Below are 17571 nucleotides of genomic sequence, written 5' to 3' on the forward strand. Positions count from 1 at the left end.
CCTCTTCTTATAAGGAAACTAGTCATATTATATTTAGGATCCATCTCAGTGACCCCAGTGACCGCATTCACTATAAGATCACAATCTGAAGTTCTACTAGTACATGAATTTACATATACTAATCCTACCCACTGTACTAATCTACAAATGCCACCAATTGGTAGGTAAATTGAATGCCATCAGATTAACAAATAATTAAAATGTGAAGAACATTTCTATGTATATATATTTAGACTTTTACTTCATTGGGAAGTTACCTTTTTAATTTAAAATCATTTAAATGCTTAAGCAGCCTAAAGTGACTACTGAGTGAACAGAGTCTGCTAGAGAGTCCATCAGAGTTTGCTGAAGTTTCCAATGAGAATTGTTGCTGGTGTGGACTGCCTCCTCATGCTTCTACTCTTTGGCCTTAGCTGATGAAACCTCTAGAACTGTTTCCTTCTAGACACTGGTGCCAACATCTTGCAGTCTAACACCCATGTCCTGAAATACTAATTATGTGGTGTTACCTTAAAAATCTATCAGCTTCAGTCCTTAGAAATTTTGTGTGCCTATAAAATATTTGAGCAAGAATTCTGGACCAACCTAATGCCTACATTCATTATGAAATAATTAATTGTCAAAAATTAGTGTTTTAAACTGCAATGATATTCCTTCTGTGTGTGTGTGTGTATATATGGACACAAACTCATTAAAATTGGCTATTTTAAAGAAATGAAAAATATTAACTGCTTTTAACAATAGTTCCTTAAAAAATTCAAATTTTTATTAGTTCACCATTGCTAAGAATTAGTTTACAAAATACAACAATGACTCTACTATATTTTTTAAATGAAATCTATTGAAATTAAGCCAGCCCAGTTGAGTATACTAACCTCATGCTGAGAAATATGCTAGGCAGATAATTTCTGTTGTTTGCTATAAATCACTTTCTTGGCTTAAACTCTCAGTTTATTTACCTCGATTGAAATCCTTCACCTATTGCCTTGCAGGAAAATAAAAGCTCATAGCTGTAACTTTTATTTTTCCAAATAGTTTTTAATTCAATACTGAATCTTCAGAATAATACTTAGGACTCTCAGAAATGAACTGGTCATACTTCCAATGTGAGGTTTCACTACTTAGTATACATTTAAGCACAAAAAAAGCACAATAGGTTTATCTCTGATATTTTAGACATGAAGACTTTATTAATTTATCATTATATGATTTATTTTATGTTAGCAATGTTCTCATGTCATTTTAGCCTGCTTCTTTGAAAATACTAATTTTTCTCCCCTTTGCATCCAAGAGTTTCTGAATTAGCCTACCGGCGTTGCCTATAACTGCAGCATTCCAAATGGTACTCATCAGCCACAAGTAGTTAGAGAGCAAGAAATAAGTTTTCCCACAGTGAGTTGTGTTTTAAGCATAAAACGCACACTATGTGTTAAATATTTTGTATAAGAAGTTTAAATATACCACTTGGCTCTATTATATTTTGGAATAATATTTTAGTTATATTGGGCTAAATATGTATTGTTAACCATGCGAATTTTTCAATGTGTCTAATAGAAATTTAACTTATATATAAGCATTTTTGTTTAGATGTTTAGAGAGTGTTAGCTCCCATTTGAATACTTCTGTCTTTTGTCAGCTATGAAGTCAGGAAAGTTTCCAGTCTTACATTAAATTGAGTATAAGAGTTATTTCAATGGAAATGAATGAATCTAACAGGTCTCAAAAATAATTTCTGAGAGATTTGCCTAGCATTTATTCATTTTACTTCACTACTCCATAAGTATTCAACATGATAATTAATGGCCTTTGAATATAAGTTTAAAAAAATGTCTTTCCAATTGGACTGACACTTTATGGCACCAAAGGAAATAAAAACAAAGAGTAGGTTGGGAAAAGAAAAAAGAAGATACTTTGATCCAAAACACACACCAGTGTTCTTAAGTTCAGTTTTATTTGAAGTCGCCTTGTAACTTCTATGAAATGATTTACTGCTAGGGTCTGTCTTCCTGCTGCTATCTCCGAACAAGCCCAAATCTCCCAAGTGGTTAATAAACTTCTTATCTTTTGAATACTGAAAATAAAATAAACTTAATCCTTGAGGTGGTTCAGTCAGCAGACCGGGAGCCTTTCAGATGCTTCCCAGAGATACAGGACAACTGGGTTTTCTACCTTGTGTGATTATCAATCTTTCCCTTGCATGCATGTGTGTGTAAGGGCATTAAAGGTGCTTCTCAGTGATAAATGTCAGTAGAATCCAAAGTGAATATTAATTTCAGGACTGTCAAGGTCAGTTGTGTAACCAACTTCATTGTTATTGGAACTGTTACCATTGCTAATACTATAAAAGATTTTTAATCTTAGGCTCTATTTTCCAAGTATCAAGAAAGAAATTGAGCAAGAATTTTCAATATACTTTGCTCAAAAGAAGTGCCTTAGCAGTATCTGATCTGCTCATTCAGGTAATTGTTTAGTGACTTAAATAGATCAAAATGTGGGTGTAGAGGAGCTAGGTTAGGTAGAAGTGGAACAAACAGATGATCACAAGGACTAGAGAGGAGCTGATCTCCTAAAAAGCAGTTTACTAAATGGAAAAAGAAAAGAAATTATAAGGGAAATACACCAAAATTTTGGAAAATCAGTGACGAAGCCATTCATAGAAGTAGGTGCAAAATTACCTAAGTTATGAATTTAAAAGCAAAAATAGGAGAAAATGCTAGGTCTTGATGGCATAGGAATAAATAACCAGCTGGATATTGCTTGTATGGTGAAGTACATGGAACAAAATATGGCACCAAAACTGTGCTATTCAGACAGCCAGCAAGCTGTATCCACACACCTGTGTAGTTTAGACCAGTTTAGTTTTTGCTATCTCTGAGATGAGGTCAAAAATTGTCCAGTTATTTCTATCATCACTCAGAAGGCATTCCTGGGGCCTTTTATGTTCTTTATTCCCTTCCTTCCAGTCATAATCCTGTTGCATTTGTCTTTCATAGAGTTGTCAAATTCTTCTCCTTTTCTTGATCTCCACCACCATCACTCTTATTCTGTCTGTTGAAAAGCCACCCCCATTTTTGGATTACAGTTTGTCCTACCAATGAGTCTTCCGACACCCACATTTGCCCTCTACCATTCATTCTTTGTATGGCAGACAGAGCACAAAATGCTGAAATGCAATAATTTCTTTTTGAAACTTAATCTAAAGATTACAGTTCTCCAAATTCATTTAGGGCTTAGCATATTCTGGCCCCTGGTAAATTCTCATACCTCATTTGGATTTCCTTCCTTTCGGCCCTTTGTTGTCCAGTGTCCATCAGCTATGAATTTAGTGGACAAATTTCTTTGTTTCCTCATTAATTCTTACAGTCAATAGTACACTAGAACTAATTAATATTTATGGAGCATGTCCTTTGTGCCAGACACCACTAAAAGATTACTTATTATTAATATTTACAACAAACTAGCTACTGATATAAACCTCATTCTTTAAATCAATAGAAATTGAAGATCAAAGATGTGAAGTAGCTTGACTGGGCTGCATCACGTGAACCGAGGATCTCTGACTCTGGAGGTTATGCTCCTTCCTACTGATTTTTTTATGAAAGATTTATTAGATAGGATATGCTGGCATTGCCTACATCAAAGTAGACTAGCACCCTGACTTGTGTGAAGCCAATGTTAAGACAATAGAGTTCTAAATTTCTTTACTTTGTAGTCCCTCCAAAAAGAGCCAGTTCACCCAGTGAGTTTGCTTATCTTTTAAAGCTTGGAAATAAACAATACATTTCTTTCCCAGCAAGATGATATCTTTTAAGGTAGGAACTTTGGGCATTCAGTGGAAAAATGCACTCACCTGACTGTCTGAAAAAGATTGCTGTTTCCTTTTCTTCTAATGAACAACAGCATGATTCTTTGATGAGAACAATGTATATATGTCATTTACTGCTCTATTAAAAGTACAAGCATCAAATATTGATTCTTCCTTTACAAACTGAAGCACAAACCAACTTTGAGAAAGGTTTCTGGGACTTAGTTACATTCTCACCATGGCAAGCACTTTGGCTTGTGCACAAGCTGAAGACACCTGCTTTTCTCATGCATATCTATTTATAGACAGCTGAGATTTTTGCATGAAGAGATATAATCTTGAAGTACACAGGAGTCTCAAAGTAGTGTGAAATAATGAAGAGTCCCGAGAGTGCCATTCCTGTGGGTTTCTCCTTGTGACATTCCTATAACAAATGAACATCGCCTTACGGTCAATGTGTTAAGGAAATAAAATAACAAAAGTAACTCTATATGTATTCCTTATGAGACGGAGGTAAGGTTCAATTCATACTTATGATAACAGTTCAGGAAAATCTTGGCTGCTTTGCAAACCTGGCTTACTTGTCCACGGATGGTTTGTAAATATAAGCGTGTTTGCATCCAATGTACATTCTGCTAAACATGAGGGTGAGGTAATGTGTCCCATCCCCCTTTCCTTGCACATCTCACTTCTTCTAAAAGTTCTGACAATTACAGAGACAATATTTCATTTGTAATTATCTGGGGTGTAAATCAAAGTATAAAGATGCTTAAAGAACTTGATTTCAAAATAACATTAGCTACTTTGTAATTTGAACATTTTCTTGTCTATATAAAATTGTATCTATGATATATAAATTTGGAATTTTTGAGAAAATCATGCTCAGAGTATATATGAACTTGGTTGAAGGATACATTATTATTAAAATGTTTTAAATTCAGACTTCAAAATTAAGACTTTTTTTCTTCTCAATGCTGTTCTTTTTTTCTCCCACACAGATAATTTCCACATTCTTACTTTTTCTCTTTAAAATTTCTCAAAACTCCCTGAAAATTTTCTAAAACATGCTTTTGAAATTAATTTCTTTTATAAATACTTCTTCCCTAACTGAATTTTTTAGACAAGCATCTTGAGAAAAGCAGGTGAATTTTGATGTTCTGTTTTTTGTTTTTTGTTTTTTTTTTAATGTGTTTACTATTCTAGTACATGTTTGCCATACATAATGACTACATTTTCTGTGGGGAGTTCGAGTATGTACATAGCACACCTTAGTTTTTTACTGTTTCCTTCCCCTTCCATCTCTCTGTGCCTTCTACTCTTTAAGCATGGTGGTAGGTGCTGCATTTTGCTAAGATTGGTGGAACTTTATTTGACTTGATGATGTTCATCAAAATAGAAAAGCTATATAATGACACTGTGACTCTTTGGGAAGAAGAGCTTTGCTTTCTCAACATGAGATGGACTATATAGTCAGTGATCTACTTCTTGAAATTTTCTCCTTACTTTTACTTGAAGCCAGTGGGAGTCCATATATCGTATCAACTTGGCTGAATCGGCTCCCACAGTTCCAGGTGTGACCCTGCAGGCAGGCAGGACCCAACCCGGGGTGCGATTGGTTCCACCCTAGGGCCATGGGCTGCCCTAGAGTGACTCAGCACAAAAAGTGCATATAAAGGAGGTGAAGAAGGCTGCCTGGCCGCCCTGCCCCACTTCCTTGGAGAAGTCCTAGGCTTTGGAGGCGCTTGATCTTCGCAGCTGCGCTACCTCTTCACAGTAGAGCGACAGTCTTCACAGTCAGTATAGAAGGAAGAGAGAGGCTTGATGGACACCACAGCTGCTGCTCCTCCTCTGCTCTCATGAACTGCTGTCATTTGCCTTGGAGCCAGCGGAGTATGAACTGAAACCTCCACAAACTGTGAGCTAAATAAACCTTTCCTTCCTTTATTGTGAGTGTCAGGTATTTGTCCCAGCAATGAGTAAAAAGTAACTAAGACAAAGCTTTATCATCTGAAATCCTTTTCCAAGCAACTGGTAATTTTTCTACTTAGCAATTTGCTAGTTCTATTATTTAAAAGCCAATATCAAGGCCACCACTCAACAAACCTTATGATACTGGTATGTCCTGATTAATTAGATTTGTCCTTCACAGTTGAATAAGCCTGTCCCTTTTTTCTGTCTGGGAAAACATTAATTGTTCTTCAAGAAGTGTTCTTGACCAAACTTCCCCTACCATCCTATATTGGTAGTTACTCATTTGGTAGTTCTCTTCCTAAAATAGATATTTGTTTGGTAATTCTCCTTCTAAAATTCTTATGTACCTAATCACCTGTTCTTAGCTTGAGTATATGTAGCCAATTATTTAACTTTAGGTCTCTTATATGCATTTTCTATATTTTTAATAAGATTCCTATTAATTTCACAGTGTAGGAAAAATCACCGAATGCTAAACACAAAAAGTAAGATTAAGCTGGGGAAATAGCTCGGCAGTCTAAGTGCCTGCCTGGCAAGCTCAAGAACCCGAGTTCAATCCTTGGTACCGCATGCCATGCCTGCCCTAGAAGCCTGGGCATGTTGGGCGGGCCCCAAAACAGAGCTTGGTGGTGCATAACTATAATCCCAGTGCTGTGGAGGCTGATAGGAGGATCACTGAGAATCTGAGCTGGGCAACAAGACTCTGTATCCATTTTTTTTTTAAATGAAAGGTTAAACTTTAAGGTCAGCTGGTACACTTCTCTCATCATGGTTGCTGGCAACCAAATCCAGGCTTTTGGGGAATACTCTAAGAGTTAGATTATTTCAGTTTATGTGACACCTAGACTTCATTGGTAGCAAATATTATTTACAAAGTTATCATACCTGAGTACCTTTGTTTTTATCCTCAATATTTAATATATAGTATTTTAGACAGTTTTCTAAATTATATGAGTTGATTACACATTACATAGAATTCTCCAGTTTTAATAATTTTAAATCTTAACCATAAATCAAGAAATCCTCACTATGCTAGACATTGCCTTTATATCTCAAAGTAAAATCAAAGTACTGGACATACTTCACCCAGATATATTATGGATTGATGTGTTAAAGAAGTTCTGAGATATTTTTCAAAAAAGGCCTTGAGGTGAGTTCCTGTGATTACTTTTATTAACCAACCACATAAACTTCTAGGATAAATACAAAGAAGTCTACTTTCAAAATTATTTCTTCATTCAGAACTATTTTTAGTCATTTCTACTAAACTAGCAAAAACATCTACCATTTTATATGTTAGTTTAGATTAGTACATATTTTTGGTTATAAAATAATATGTATGAATTATGTCATGAGTATCACACACATTATATATGTATCTGTCTATAGGTATTTTATATATATTATATATAATACATACATATATGCATAAAAATAGCATCTAAGTATATCTATCATGATTTGGTAGAAAGCACCCATCAAAACCAAATGTAAATGAAACAGTAGTAGCTATTTTCTCCAACCCAATTTTGTCAGACTCCTGTGGTTTTGTAATTGAAACCCACTTCTTAGTTTTTACATCTTCCTTGCCAAATTACTATCATATCTCTTAACCATGTATGGTTCAGTCAAAACAAGGTTTCTTTATGTTAATAATTACATTGCCTGACGGCTCTTTGATGTCACATATCTTACACTGAATAGAAAAAGATTTTATAAAATTATCATTAAAGTTGTTAACTACAGGAGAATAAAATCAAGGAAGCAATCAAAGCATGTACTTTATTCTTCATAAATGCAAGTAGTTTCAGAAGTAGTTTATGTTTGAAAAACACTCATTGAGGAAATCGTCAGCAGTACAATCTATTACTTGAAGGAAGAAAATTTGTAGTCTAAGGCCACTCAGATCACTTTGGATAACTCTTTACATTCTTTGTCATCCATCTTTAAAATTAGAATAAAGAATAATTTTTAAATTAGTAAACTGATATAGATTTGAGTTTTCTTCAAAATTCTGGCCTGAAATGAAAGCACATGGGTGGTAGTTCATGGTTTGAATGACAACACAAGTGGCAGCTTTTGTTTTGTTTTGTTTTGTTTCTCAACTTTTAAGTTTTTTTTTTTTCAAATGTGAAAAACTTAACGATTTCTCCTTACAATTAACTATATTCTTTAACAGTGATGTTTGGTAGGCACTTATGTTGACATACATTAACTTCTATTTCGTATTTCTCTAGTTTCTCTTCTTTTGGGAGCCAAAAACCTATATCAGCATTAGTACAATTTTATAGTTTCATACTTTTTTTTCTTGTTAATTTGGTACAGAGTCTTGCTATGCAGCTCAGAGCCAAAGTGATCCTCCTGATCAGCCTCCTCAGTGCTGGGATCACAGACATGTACCACCACGCCCAGTTACAGTGGTCAGCATGGGGTGGCGCAGGGCCGGCATGGCATGCTGTACTGGGGATTGAACCTAGGGTCTTGCACTTGCCAGGCAGGTGCTTATGCCACTGAGCTATCTCCCTGGCCTTCCATACATCTTTAGAAAGATCATATACTTACATTTATCAGTGGGAAAAGCAAGTGGCAGCTTTTTCCCTAAACTGCTCTTACTTAGTCCAAAAAGAAGTAATAGCTGTTAAGTTGGTGATTTAGAGATATTAGAACTCATTGTATTACACAGTCTCCTTGACGAAAAACTTCAAATATTCAAATGCTCAAATATATAAGAGCTGACACTAGAGTTTATTTTCACGGGAGGCTTCCAGCTGAGAAACATCAGCTTAATGATAGAGAGCTATCAGCCCCATCAGTATTACTAGGGTAGTGACATGCGTCCATCTTTCTAAAGCTTTCATTTACTTTGAAATCCTCGTATTGACATTCTTTTTTTGGAAGGAACTATTTAGACTTCTGAGACTCTTCTAAGAAACGTATATTAGATAAATTACAATTCAGGTTTTTAGAAGTCAAATGGCAGTGGTGAGACATATGTTTAAATAAAAACAAAAAGATTCATTTATGTATGTTAAATTCCATCATAAGCATCAGAAACAGTAATATGATGTAAAGCCTAAAATATGTGCCTCATTAAGTAAGATGAATTCAAATGCCTTTGGAATATTCATAAATTTAAATGGATACCTAGCTTACAAATATAGTACAGCTTTAGGAACATAGTAAAAACATTTGACCAAAAATTGGAGACATCTCTTTAAAGTGACATATTTCATATTTACCAACATAGCTAATTAAAAAATGACTTGTTGATAATCACTGCCAGAACTAAAAAAATCAGTGTTACCATCTGAACCACTAGAAGTTACTACAGAAAAAACTACTGACAATGCACAGAATAAGTACACATGGCATTTTTTAAAATGGACTCACAATTTAAAGGATTTCATAGATTCCTAGAGTTACCACACTTCGTGACTGTCCTCTATAACTGTATCTCCTTAACCATTGAAAACGCCCCCTAGGGATGGCCTAATAGCTCAGCAGATGAAAGCACCTGCTTAGGCAGACTTGGGGGAGGGGGGTTAATCCCTTGCCTGCTGTGCCAGCCCCGCCCCCAGGGCACACTGAGATGGTGATTGAAACTGGGTGTGGTGGTGCACATCTGTAATCCCAGCTCCTGGGAGGCTGAACACAGGCAGATCACTATGAGTCAATCTGCGTAGTAAATCCTGTAGGCCCTGTACTAAAATACCAAAAAACCCCAAAAAGCAAAACCCTCTTCATCCATTTTGACACTTATGTACATCCTGTCTTAAGTATTATTATGGACTATGTGATTAATCATACATTTCTAACTTATTTTTGCTAGTCATTTTGGGTTAATATGCAACAATTCCTTATTATAATGTATTCAGTATATATATATATATATATATATATATATATATCACTATTTCAGGGCAAAAAGTGACATGTAATACATCTTATTTACTCCAACATAACTATTTAATTTGATTCTTAGATACAGGTGCTACGATGAATTTCTACTGCAGTGCAATTTTAAATCTAAAAAGGTAGTCGACTAGCCTGACATTGATTGATGAGTAACTTGCATAGATTATTCAACTATTCTGAAATCTTTGTTCCTTGAAGAAATAGGTAACTTGAATGGAAATGGAGAGAAATTAGATGCAGTTTTTCACAAAATTATCGTCCAACTGAGTGGATCAGTGGAGACTATTAAAGACATCTTAGAAATGATGAATGGTTAAGCCCATTAAGTTTTTTGACTGACGTCTGAAAATGTAATGAAATGGAAGGCAGAAGCTGTTATCTGTATTGATTCCACATCTAATTCCCAAAGTTGAAACTCCCAAAGTTGAACATCTTTGGGTTTGTAGGTGTTCCTTGCAATAGATGCAATATATTATGTAACGTAAAACAACATGTTATCATATATATTTTTAGGGCTATAATTCAAAGAGAAAATACTAGTAAATTCATAAAAAGTTTATAGTACTTTTGTGAAGGAAATGACTATTAAAAACTAAAGTGGAGCAAACAGTGCTGATATTAGTGAGATATATTATGAAAACTTAAGTTACATACAGATAATATTTGCCGTAACTCAAAGCATTAATATGTCCTCAATAAAATATATTAATTATCTTTTGATATTTTTATGTATATATACTCAAATGAAGATAAGATTATGATTTTTTATTTTAATAGCTGAGGATATTAAAATCTACCAATACTATCAAATCATAAATTACACTTTAAGACAAAATAGTTAAGATAAGAAGCAATTTAATACTGAAGAACAATACTTTTCAGGATAGAAAAGTCCTTTGGAAACTTAAGAAAATGGGTGAAAGCACATATTTTGTTTATGAATACGTGAACTAAGTACTCTGAATGTTGCTTTTCACTTGAGAAAAGGAATTTATTACCATTTATTATCTCTGGTGAAATCCCAAGCACTCACCTTTCTGTAACAGTGGCCAGTGAGCATTAAGAAGACAAATAACTTCAATTGATGGACAAATGATTAGTCTTGCTATGGGTTAGTGTTAGCTGAGTCCACATTAAGGTACTTATTGCCTGGTAATTGCTCTAGTCCCATTCTTGAGTGCATTACATATCACAGCAATCATAAATTTGGTCATGTTAACACCTGAATTTTAACTCCCAGATTAAATCACATTCAGATCAACCAGTTTTACTTTAGTTTGGCCATGAGAAAGCAAAAGGACTGCATTCGGTTAGTAGTTCATGCACCACAGGAATACACCTGAGTTCACTTGTGAACTCCATCCAAATCCCGGACACCACACACTCAGTGTTTATGAAATTTGAAGAAAATCTTTGAGCCTCAGAGCTGTCACTCTTCTCTCTTCCTTTGAGGAATAATGGATTTCATGTTAGTAATGTCCTTTCTTGGAATGCTTTTATTGTTATTATGAGTGATCATTAAAAAGAAAAAAAACTTTGTTTGGTTTGTTGTTTAAAATACTTTCCTAAAAATTAAAGAAGTTAAAATAAAATAAAATACTGTCTTGTGGCAATGCAGAACAATATCAATAAGCAATTTTTTTTAAATTTTGCTTTATTTTCTCATGAAGTAAAACATCCACTTTATTGTTATATAAATCTAGTTATGTCACTATACACTATGACACAACATGAAATTTCCCATTGTCCAATATTGTCTTCTAAATTTTCTTTATGATACAAATCAAGTTATGTCGATATAAACTATGACGCAACATGAGATTTCCCACTGTTCAGTATTGTCTTCTGTTTTAGTTACTCTTCTTGTTGCTGGGACAAATATACAATACCCAAAATGAAGGAAGGAAAGGTTTATTTAGCTCATAGTTACTGGAGGTTTCAGCCCACACTCAGCTGGCTCCAAGGCAGAGCAGCACACAGCAGAGGGCAACCTTTCATGGCCATGGCAAAGAGCAAGAGCACAAAGAAGGGGTAGCAGCATCTCAAGCAGCTAACTTGTCTTTTCTCCTTTCATTGAAATGCAAATTACCTGCCCCAGGGCAGGTGCAGAATCCACACCCACAGTAATAAATCACAAACTCTAGAAGCCACCCCAAGAATGCATGAGGCTTTGGGGGGACACCTATATACAAATCATAACATCTTCTAAATTTCCTTTTCACAGACTTTGTCACAGCAAAACTATTATTTATCAAAAAGCTCTAAAATGGGGATATTCGATGTCCCCAAATTCAACTCATTTGCAGGAAGGTTTCTCACTGTGGGAGAAAGCACACAACACAAGCATGGAAAAGCAACAGCAAACATTTTGGAGATGGATTGGGCTATACATGAAAAATGCTTCAGAATATGTATCTTTATGTGCAAAAATATGCAGAAAAATGTATGTGGATATCTACCTGTGTGCATGTTTCTTAGCTCTGTTACCTGAAAGGATAAAAAAACAGGAACTTTGACAAGGAGCAATTAGCACACTTAGCATGCCACTCTTTGTCTTTAACCTCATTACCTATTTTAAAAGAACCAGAAATCCTTAGAGAAATGTCTGATTGCAGAGATAGGATAGGACCCAGATGAGCCGAGTGAAAGGAAATGCTCCAGTGAACAAAGGGACAGGTCACTGACAAGAGAGCAAGGCACTGAAGGGCTTCCTGAGCAAGTCTGGTACATCTGAACAGCAGAACAAGTCAGGACAGAAATGAATTAGATATTTAAAAAAGGAATTCATGTTTGCATTGAGATAATAGATACAAAAATAGAAATATTGGCTCTTGGAATAAAAAATAAATATTTGAGACATAAAAATACATGGACAGGGACCAGAGAGAGAACTCAGCAGTCTAAGTAACTGCCTGGCAAGCACAGGACCCAGATTCAGTCCCCAGTACCACATGCTTTGCCAGCCAGGCACAGTGGCACACACCTGTAATCCCAGCACTGGGGAGGCTGAGACAGGAGGATCACCATGAGTCTGAGCTGTGTAGTAAACCATGTACCAAATAAGTAAATAAATAAAAGATTTAAAAAAAAATACATGGACAGAAGTGTTTTGATTTAGTGATAGTGAGCCTTTGCTAATCGTATTAACAAGCACATTACATATCCTTGATCACATAAAGTATTAGTTTTGACCTATAATAGACTACAAAGTGAACTTAAAATGAAATCCTAAATATTATATAAAAGACCCCACATCCGGCAAGTTATTAAATTGCTGACTAAATTTAAAACAATGTCATGTGTCATCTGTCTCTGCAAATTAGAGTTAGATGTTCAAATATTCTCATATTTTATTTTTCTGCCGATTTTACCAACATACAAAGATATACTGGTGGAGTAGAAAACTTCACAAACTATAAATTTAGATTCAGATCCCCACTCTTTCCTGTCATTATTCTATTCACTTGTTTGCATACACCAGTCTTTTCAACTGTAAAATGAAAGAAGCAATTCAATTAATACAAACTTTCTCTTGAATTTTAAAATTAAATGATTCTAAGTTTTCACAGTTTCGCTCTTTTATATTTGTTATTATATTGATATTCCATTTGGTTCTAAAAATCATGTATCTTGCTGTTATTTCCTCAAGTTCTCAAAGATGTAACTTTGTTCTGAAAAATCAACTCTCTCATCTTTATCTATTTCTTTTATGCACAGTGCAAGTCCCAGGGCCAGTAGAAAACCTGCGCGCTGTATCTACCTCACCTACCTCAATTCTTATTACCTGGGAACCCCCTGCCTATGCAAATGGTCCAGTCCAAGGTTACAGATTGTTCTGCACCGAGGCATTAACAGGAAAAGAACAGGTGGGTAAGAGTGTGGGCCACATCTGTAGCCTGTGGAAGTATACAGGAAAGGGAATTGTATTTCCCTTTGTAGTCCATCTACAGGATAATGCTAGGGATAGAAAATGCGGAGCAGATCTGACACACTTCACAATTTAGTGCATTCATCGTGTAACTGATTACAAAGCACTGTTCCTAGAAATGTTAACCAGTTTAATTGAATTCTGGTGGTGCTAAAGGCAAGCTAAGAAGTGATGTCAAGAGCATACAGAGTTTTGGTTTAAGCTTGGGCTTGAGTCAGTAACCACATTTCTATGAACCTATGGAGTCTCAGAGGCATCTGCACCTTCAACACTTCTTCTAGGAGATACTTGTCTTTATATGAAATGGCCTTGGCCAAACTGCTTTTTCATTCTCATATATTTCATAATTCCCTCCTTTCCCTACCATCACACTCTGACCGATGGTTTGTGATGGCTTTTATAGAACTTGTTTAGAGAATCCTACCTTCTATAATCAGTGATTAGCACGGATGCTAAAAAGAGACAACTTAGTTGCTCGTTTAAAGAGTGAAGTCTTTTGGGATGTAAATGAAGCTTGGCGCTTTTACTTTGTAACATATATGACTATTAAGATGTTTACTTTCAGATTCTCAAATCCATGTGGAAGAGACATATAGCTAACTTAGTAGATGGGAAAGTGGACTCGGGATATAAGTTCTACGTTTTCTGAAGGTTACCAAACATAAGATATTATTCATGTTCCACATAAACTGCATGGTAGGGGTTTTTTTGAAGTATGTTGTTATAATCCTATCCAGAATAGTCAAAGTCCAGTCCTAAACTATACTATAGGACGGCATTACATGAGTTGCTCCTATATAACCTTGCTTTTTCCTAGTTGTTCCCATCATTTTTTTAACTCTGATATTTTAATGATTTGTCAATTACTAATTCTATTTCCTTTTCTGTATGTTTCAGCCCTTTCATAATGCATTTCACAAATCTATTTAAATAAGTCCAAAAACAGCATCATCTAGGATAGGCATTAGGGTAAGAAATGGTGTGTAAACCCAAATGGGGGATCTTCTAGCAGTTGCTGGGTCTTATTTACTGAATGACCTTCACTTTTAGTGCTTCTTCCCCTGCAGTTCTGAAGTGAAACTGGGAATGGTTTCAACCTCCAGTAAAATATTTTTGGAAGCAAAGTATATGGCAAGGCACCTGACAATGTCAGCAAACAAAGAAATAATACTGTCGTTTCTTGGTGAATTATTCTATCCTATTATTGCATTTGAGGCGCAGGAGTAAAGTTGTGTTATCAAGGATTTACAAGCTTGCTTCTGCCTGGGAAGGTTTTGGTGTGGGTGGAAAATCTCATGCCATTCCATATATTGGGTGGCATTAAGAAAATTGGAACTTAATGTGTATAAAAATAGTCTGCTGCTATTTTATGAGGAGTCTGCAGAGTAATGTGGGCTCCAGTGAAGGAGTGTGTATTACAAGTCAGATTTTATAGCAACTCATTATAAGGCTCGAGGGCAGTTATGCGACCAAGAACCTGCCATCTAATTCACTGATTGCACAGAATGGCTGCCGTTTCTGCCTTAATGTGCTTCCACAGTACCAGTTTGGCATTTTGTTTCCCCAGAATATAGAAGTTGATGGGCTCTCTTATAAACTGGAAGGCCTGAAGAAATTTACAGAATATACTCTTCGATTCCTGGCTTATAATCGCTACGGACCAGGAGTATCTACGGATGATATAACGGTGGTTACGCTTTCTGATGGTAAGTTATGAACAGTGAAATTTTATCTGTGTATTTCCATGAAACTGAAATGGTATTACATGTATGTTATAGGTTCCATCTTCACAGGTGCCTGACTATACTTTTGCATAATATTTCAGCATACATTAGAAATTTGGTTAACTTGCTCACATTATGTATTACAATAAAATTTATACTTTTTATGCCAATATATATTGAGGCAGGATGCTCTGATCATTAATCTCAAGGGGTAACTATTGTCTAAGAGCTCAGATTATTTCTATGTCTGTGTTGCTTTCTTTCTAAAAATGCTTCAGTGTGAATATATTTGTGCTGGTATGTGAACTATTTTAGATAAGAATGTTTAACGCTTATTCTTTTTTATTCTATTTTTTTTTTTTGGTGGAACTGGGGATTGAACTCAGGTCCCTGAACTTGCCAGGCAAACGCTTATTCCACTGAGCCATCTCCCTGGCCCGCTTTTTTTTCAGTACTGTGGATTGAACTCAGGACCCTGCGCTTGCCAGGCAGGTGCTTATTCTACTGAGCTATCTCCCCGGCTCATTATTTTATCACTTACTCTAAGGGAACATAGATGATTAAAAGTATAAAGGACAGGTAATATTTCTTACTTTGAAAGTAGATCATGAGAATTTAGGCTAAATAATCCAGCAATGAAAATGCTAAAAGTGCATATGAAAATGTACAGTTTTATTTTGTCTAATGAATGAAAGAGTAGGCACATTTTTTAGATGGATTAAAAGGGAGGAAGAGGTCCTTATAAAGAGAATGAACCTGTCTAAGCAATAGCAGGAAAAACTAGATACCTAAGGATGATAAAAGTTCTTAAAGTTTATTAGAAAGTAAAAATAAAGTACACAGAGTATGTCAGATGGGGCCTGTGGAAGCTCAGACAGGTGCAGAAGTACAGAGAGTACCTCCAGTGGGTATTCAAATGACAGGAGCTTGTGTTTCCAGGCAGGCTTTGCCTGTTAGTGTGTTTAATTCTATAAATTATTGATCATTTAAATTAAAATAAACGACTTTAACTTGTGATTCCTTGACTGATCTGTCCTTTTATAATTTGAGAAAATATCTGGGTGGAATATCAATGGAGTAAAGAAGGACAAGCATGTTATTAAGGACAATGCAAAGGAAATACAGGAAGGATGCTTATTTGCATTTCAACTTTTAAAATATATTTCACATGTAAGACCACTTGAGTATTATTTTTAATGCAATTCTTCTGCCCATGCATCTGATTCTGCTGTTGAGGATAGAATAGAATATTTATTGGCAGAATAAATTACTTCACAACTTATAATTATAAAAATAAAAGAAAACCAAATGAAAATGAACATTTTACATAATTTATGTAGATTTCATTCACACCCTGAACTGTAATACTGTGGCCTTATTCTCCACTTTGGTTTTAAATGTCATAAGTGAGAAAGATAGTTTATTAATCATTAGTCCAGAATTATCTTCTGGAAGTGCTACTGTGCTTAGGGTTTAGAAAATGTCTGTCACTGCAAATAAAGAAAAAAAGGCTTTCAAAGCCTTAACCCCAATAAACATCACAATAGAAAGAAATGCTAACTCCCTTCTACCTGATGCATTTGATAGAAAAGAGCAGAGACTCCAGGTCCTTTTGGACTGGGCACCCTGCCCTTGTAGGCATTCATCTTTCCATTCACTCAGCTCTTAATTTCCAACAAAAACCTACATTTAGGGCTTCTGTTCTTTTGCTTACCCAATCTACTTCAATCGGATGCTTTCTTATGTCCACTGAAGCTGTTTATGGCTGTATTAGTATGACATTTACACATATTTAGTTCTCCTTAAGAGCCACCCGCTTTCCAGTGTTCAGTCAGAAGCTACTGCTCTGGGACTTTCTGTATGCACAAAGGGGCAGATGTTTTCAAAATGGAAAGCACTACCCATGCAACACCTAAAACAGTGCGTGCATACATTATGATTCATGATTGTTACCTCTGTTAATATGTCTCTATCTGATTACTCTTAATTTTCCTAAATATGAGGGAAAATATCTCTGCATTCTTCCTACTTCAGTAAATATTTGTTGCATTAATAAGACAGGTTCAACCAAAACTGTACCCATGTTTATATGGAAAAATGTTACCTTTAGGTTTTACCATTTGTAGAACTAATTTAATATATGATTGTGTTGTAAAAACTATCACATTTCTTAGTGCTTCAAGTAGGACTTAAAAATGTAAAAAATCAAAATTAAATATAAGTAATTT

The 17571-nt window shown here is 35.2% G+C and overlaps 1 protein-coding gene across 1 annotated transcript in view; it reads left to right on the forward strand.

Moving 5' to 3' along the window:
• Dcc (DCC netrin 1 receptor) overlaps window positions 1-17571 on the forward strand; it is a 1292183-nt gene that overhangs the window by 920182 nt on the left and 354430 nt on the right. Inside the window, exons 10-11 of the mRNA XM_004623665.2 lie at window positions 13409-13557; window positions 15187-15325. Of these exons, the coding sequence (XP_004623722.1) occupies window positions 13409-13557; window positions 15187-15325 (288 nt within the window). The remainder of the gene's footprint in view (window positions 1-13408; window positions 13558-15186; window positions 15326-17571) is intronic.

The sequence above is a fragment of the Octodon degus genome, unplaced genomic scaffold (assembly GCF_000260255.1).
Source record: "Octodon degus isolate 3935 unplaced genomic scaffold, OctDeg1.0 scaffold00003, whole genome shotgun sequence".
NCBI classification, from domain to species: Eukaryota; Metazoa; Chordata; class Mammalia; order Rodentia; family Octodontidae; genus Octodon; species Octodon degus.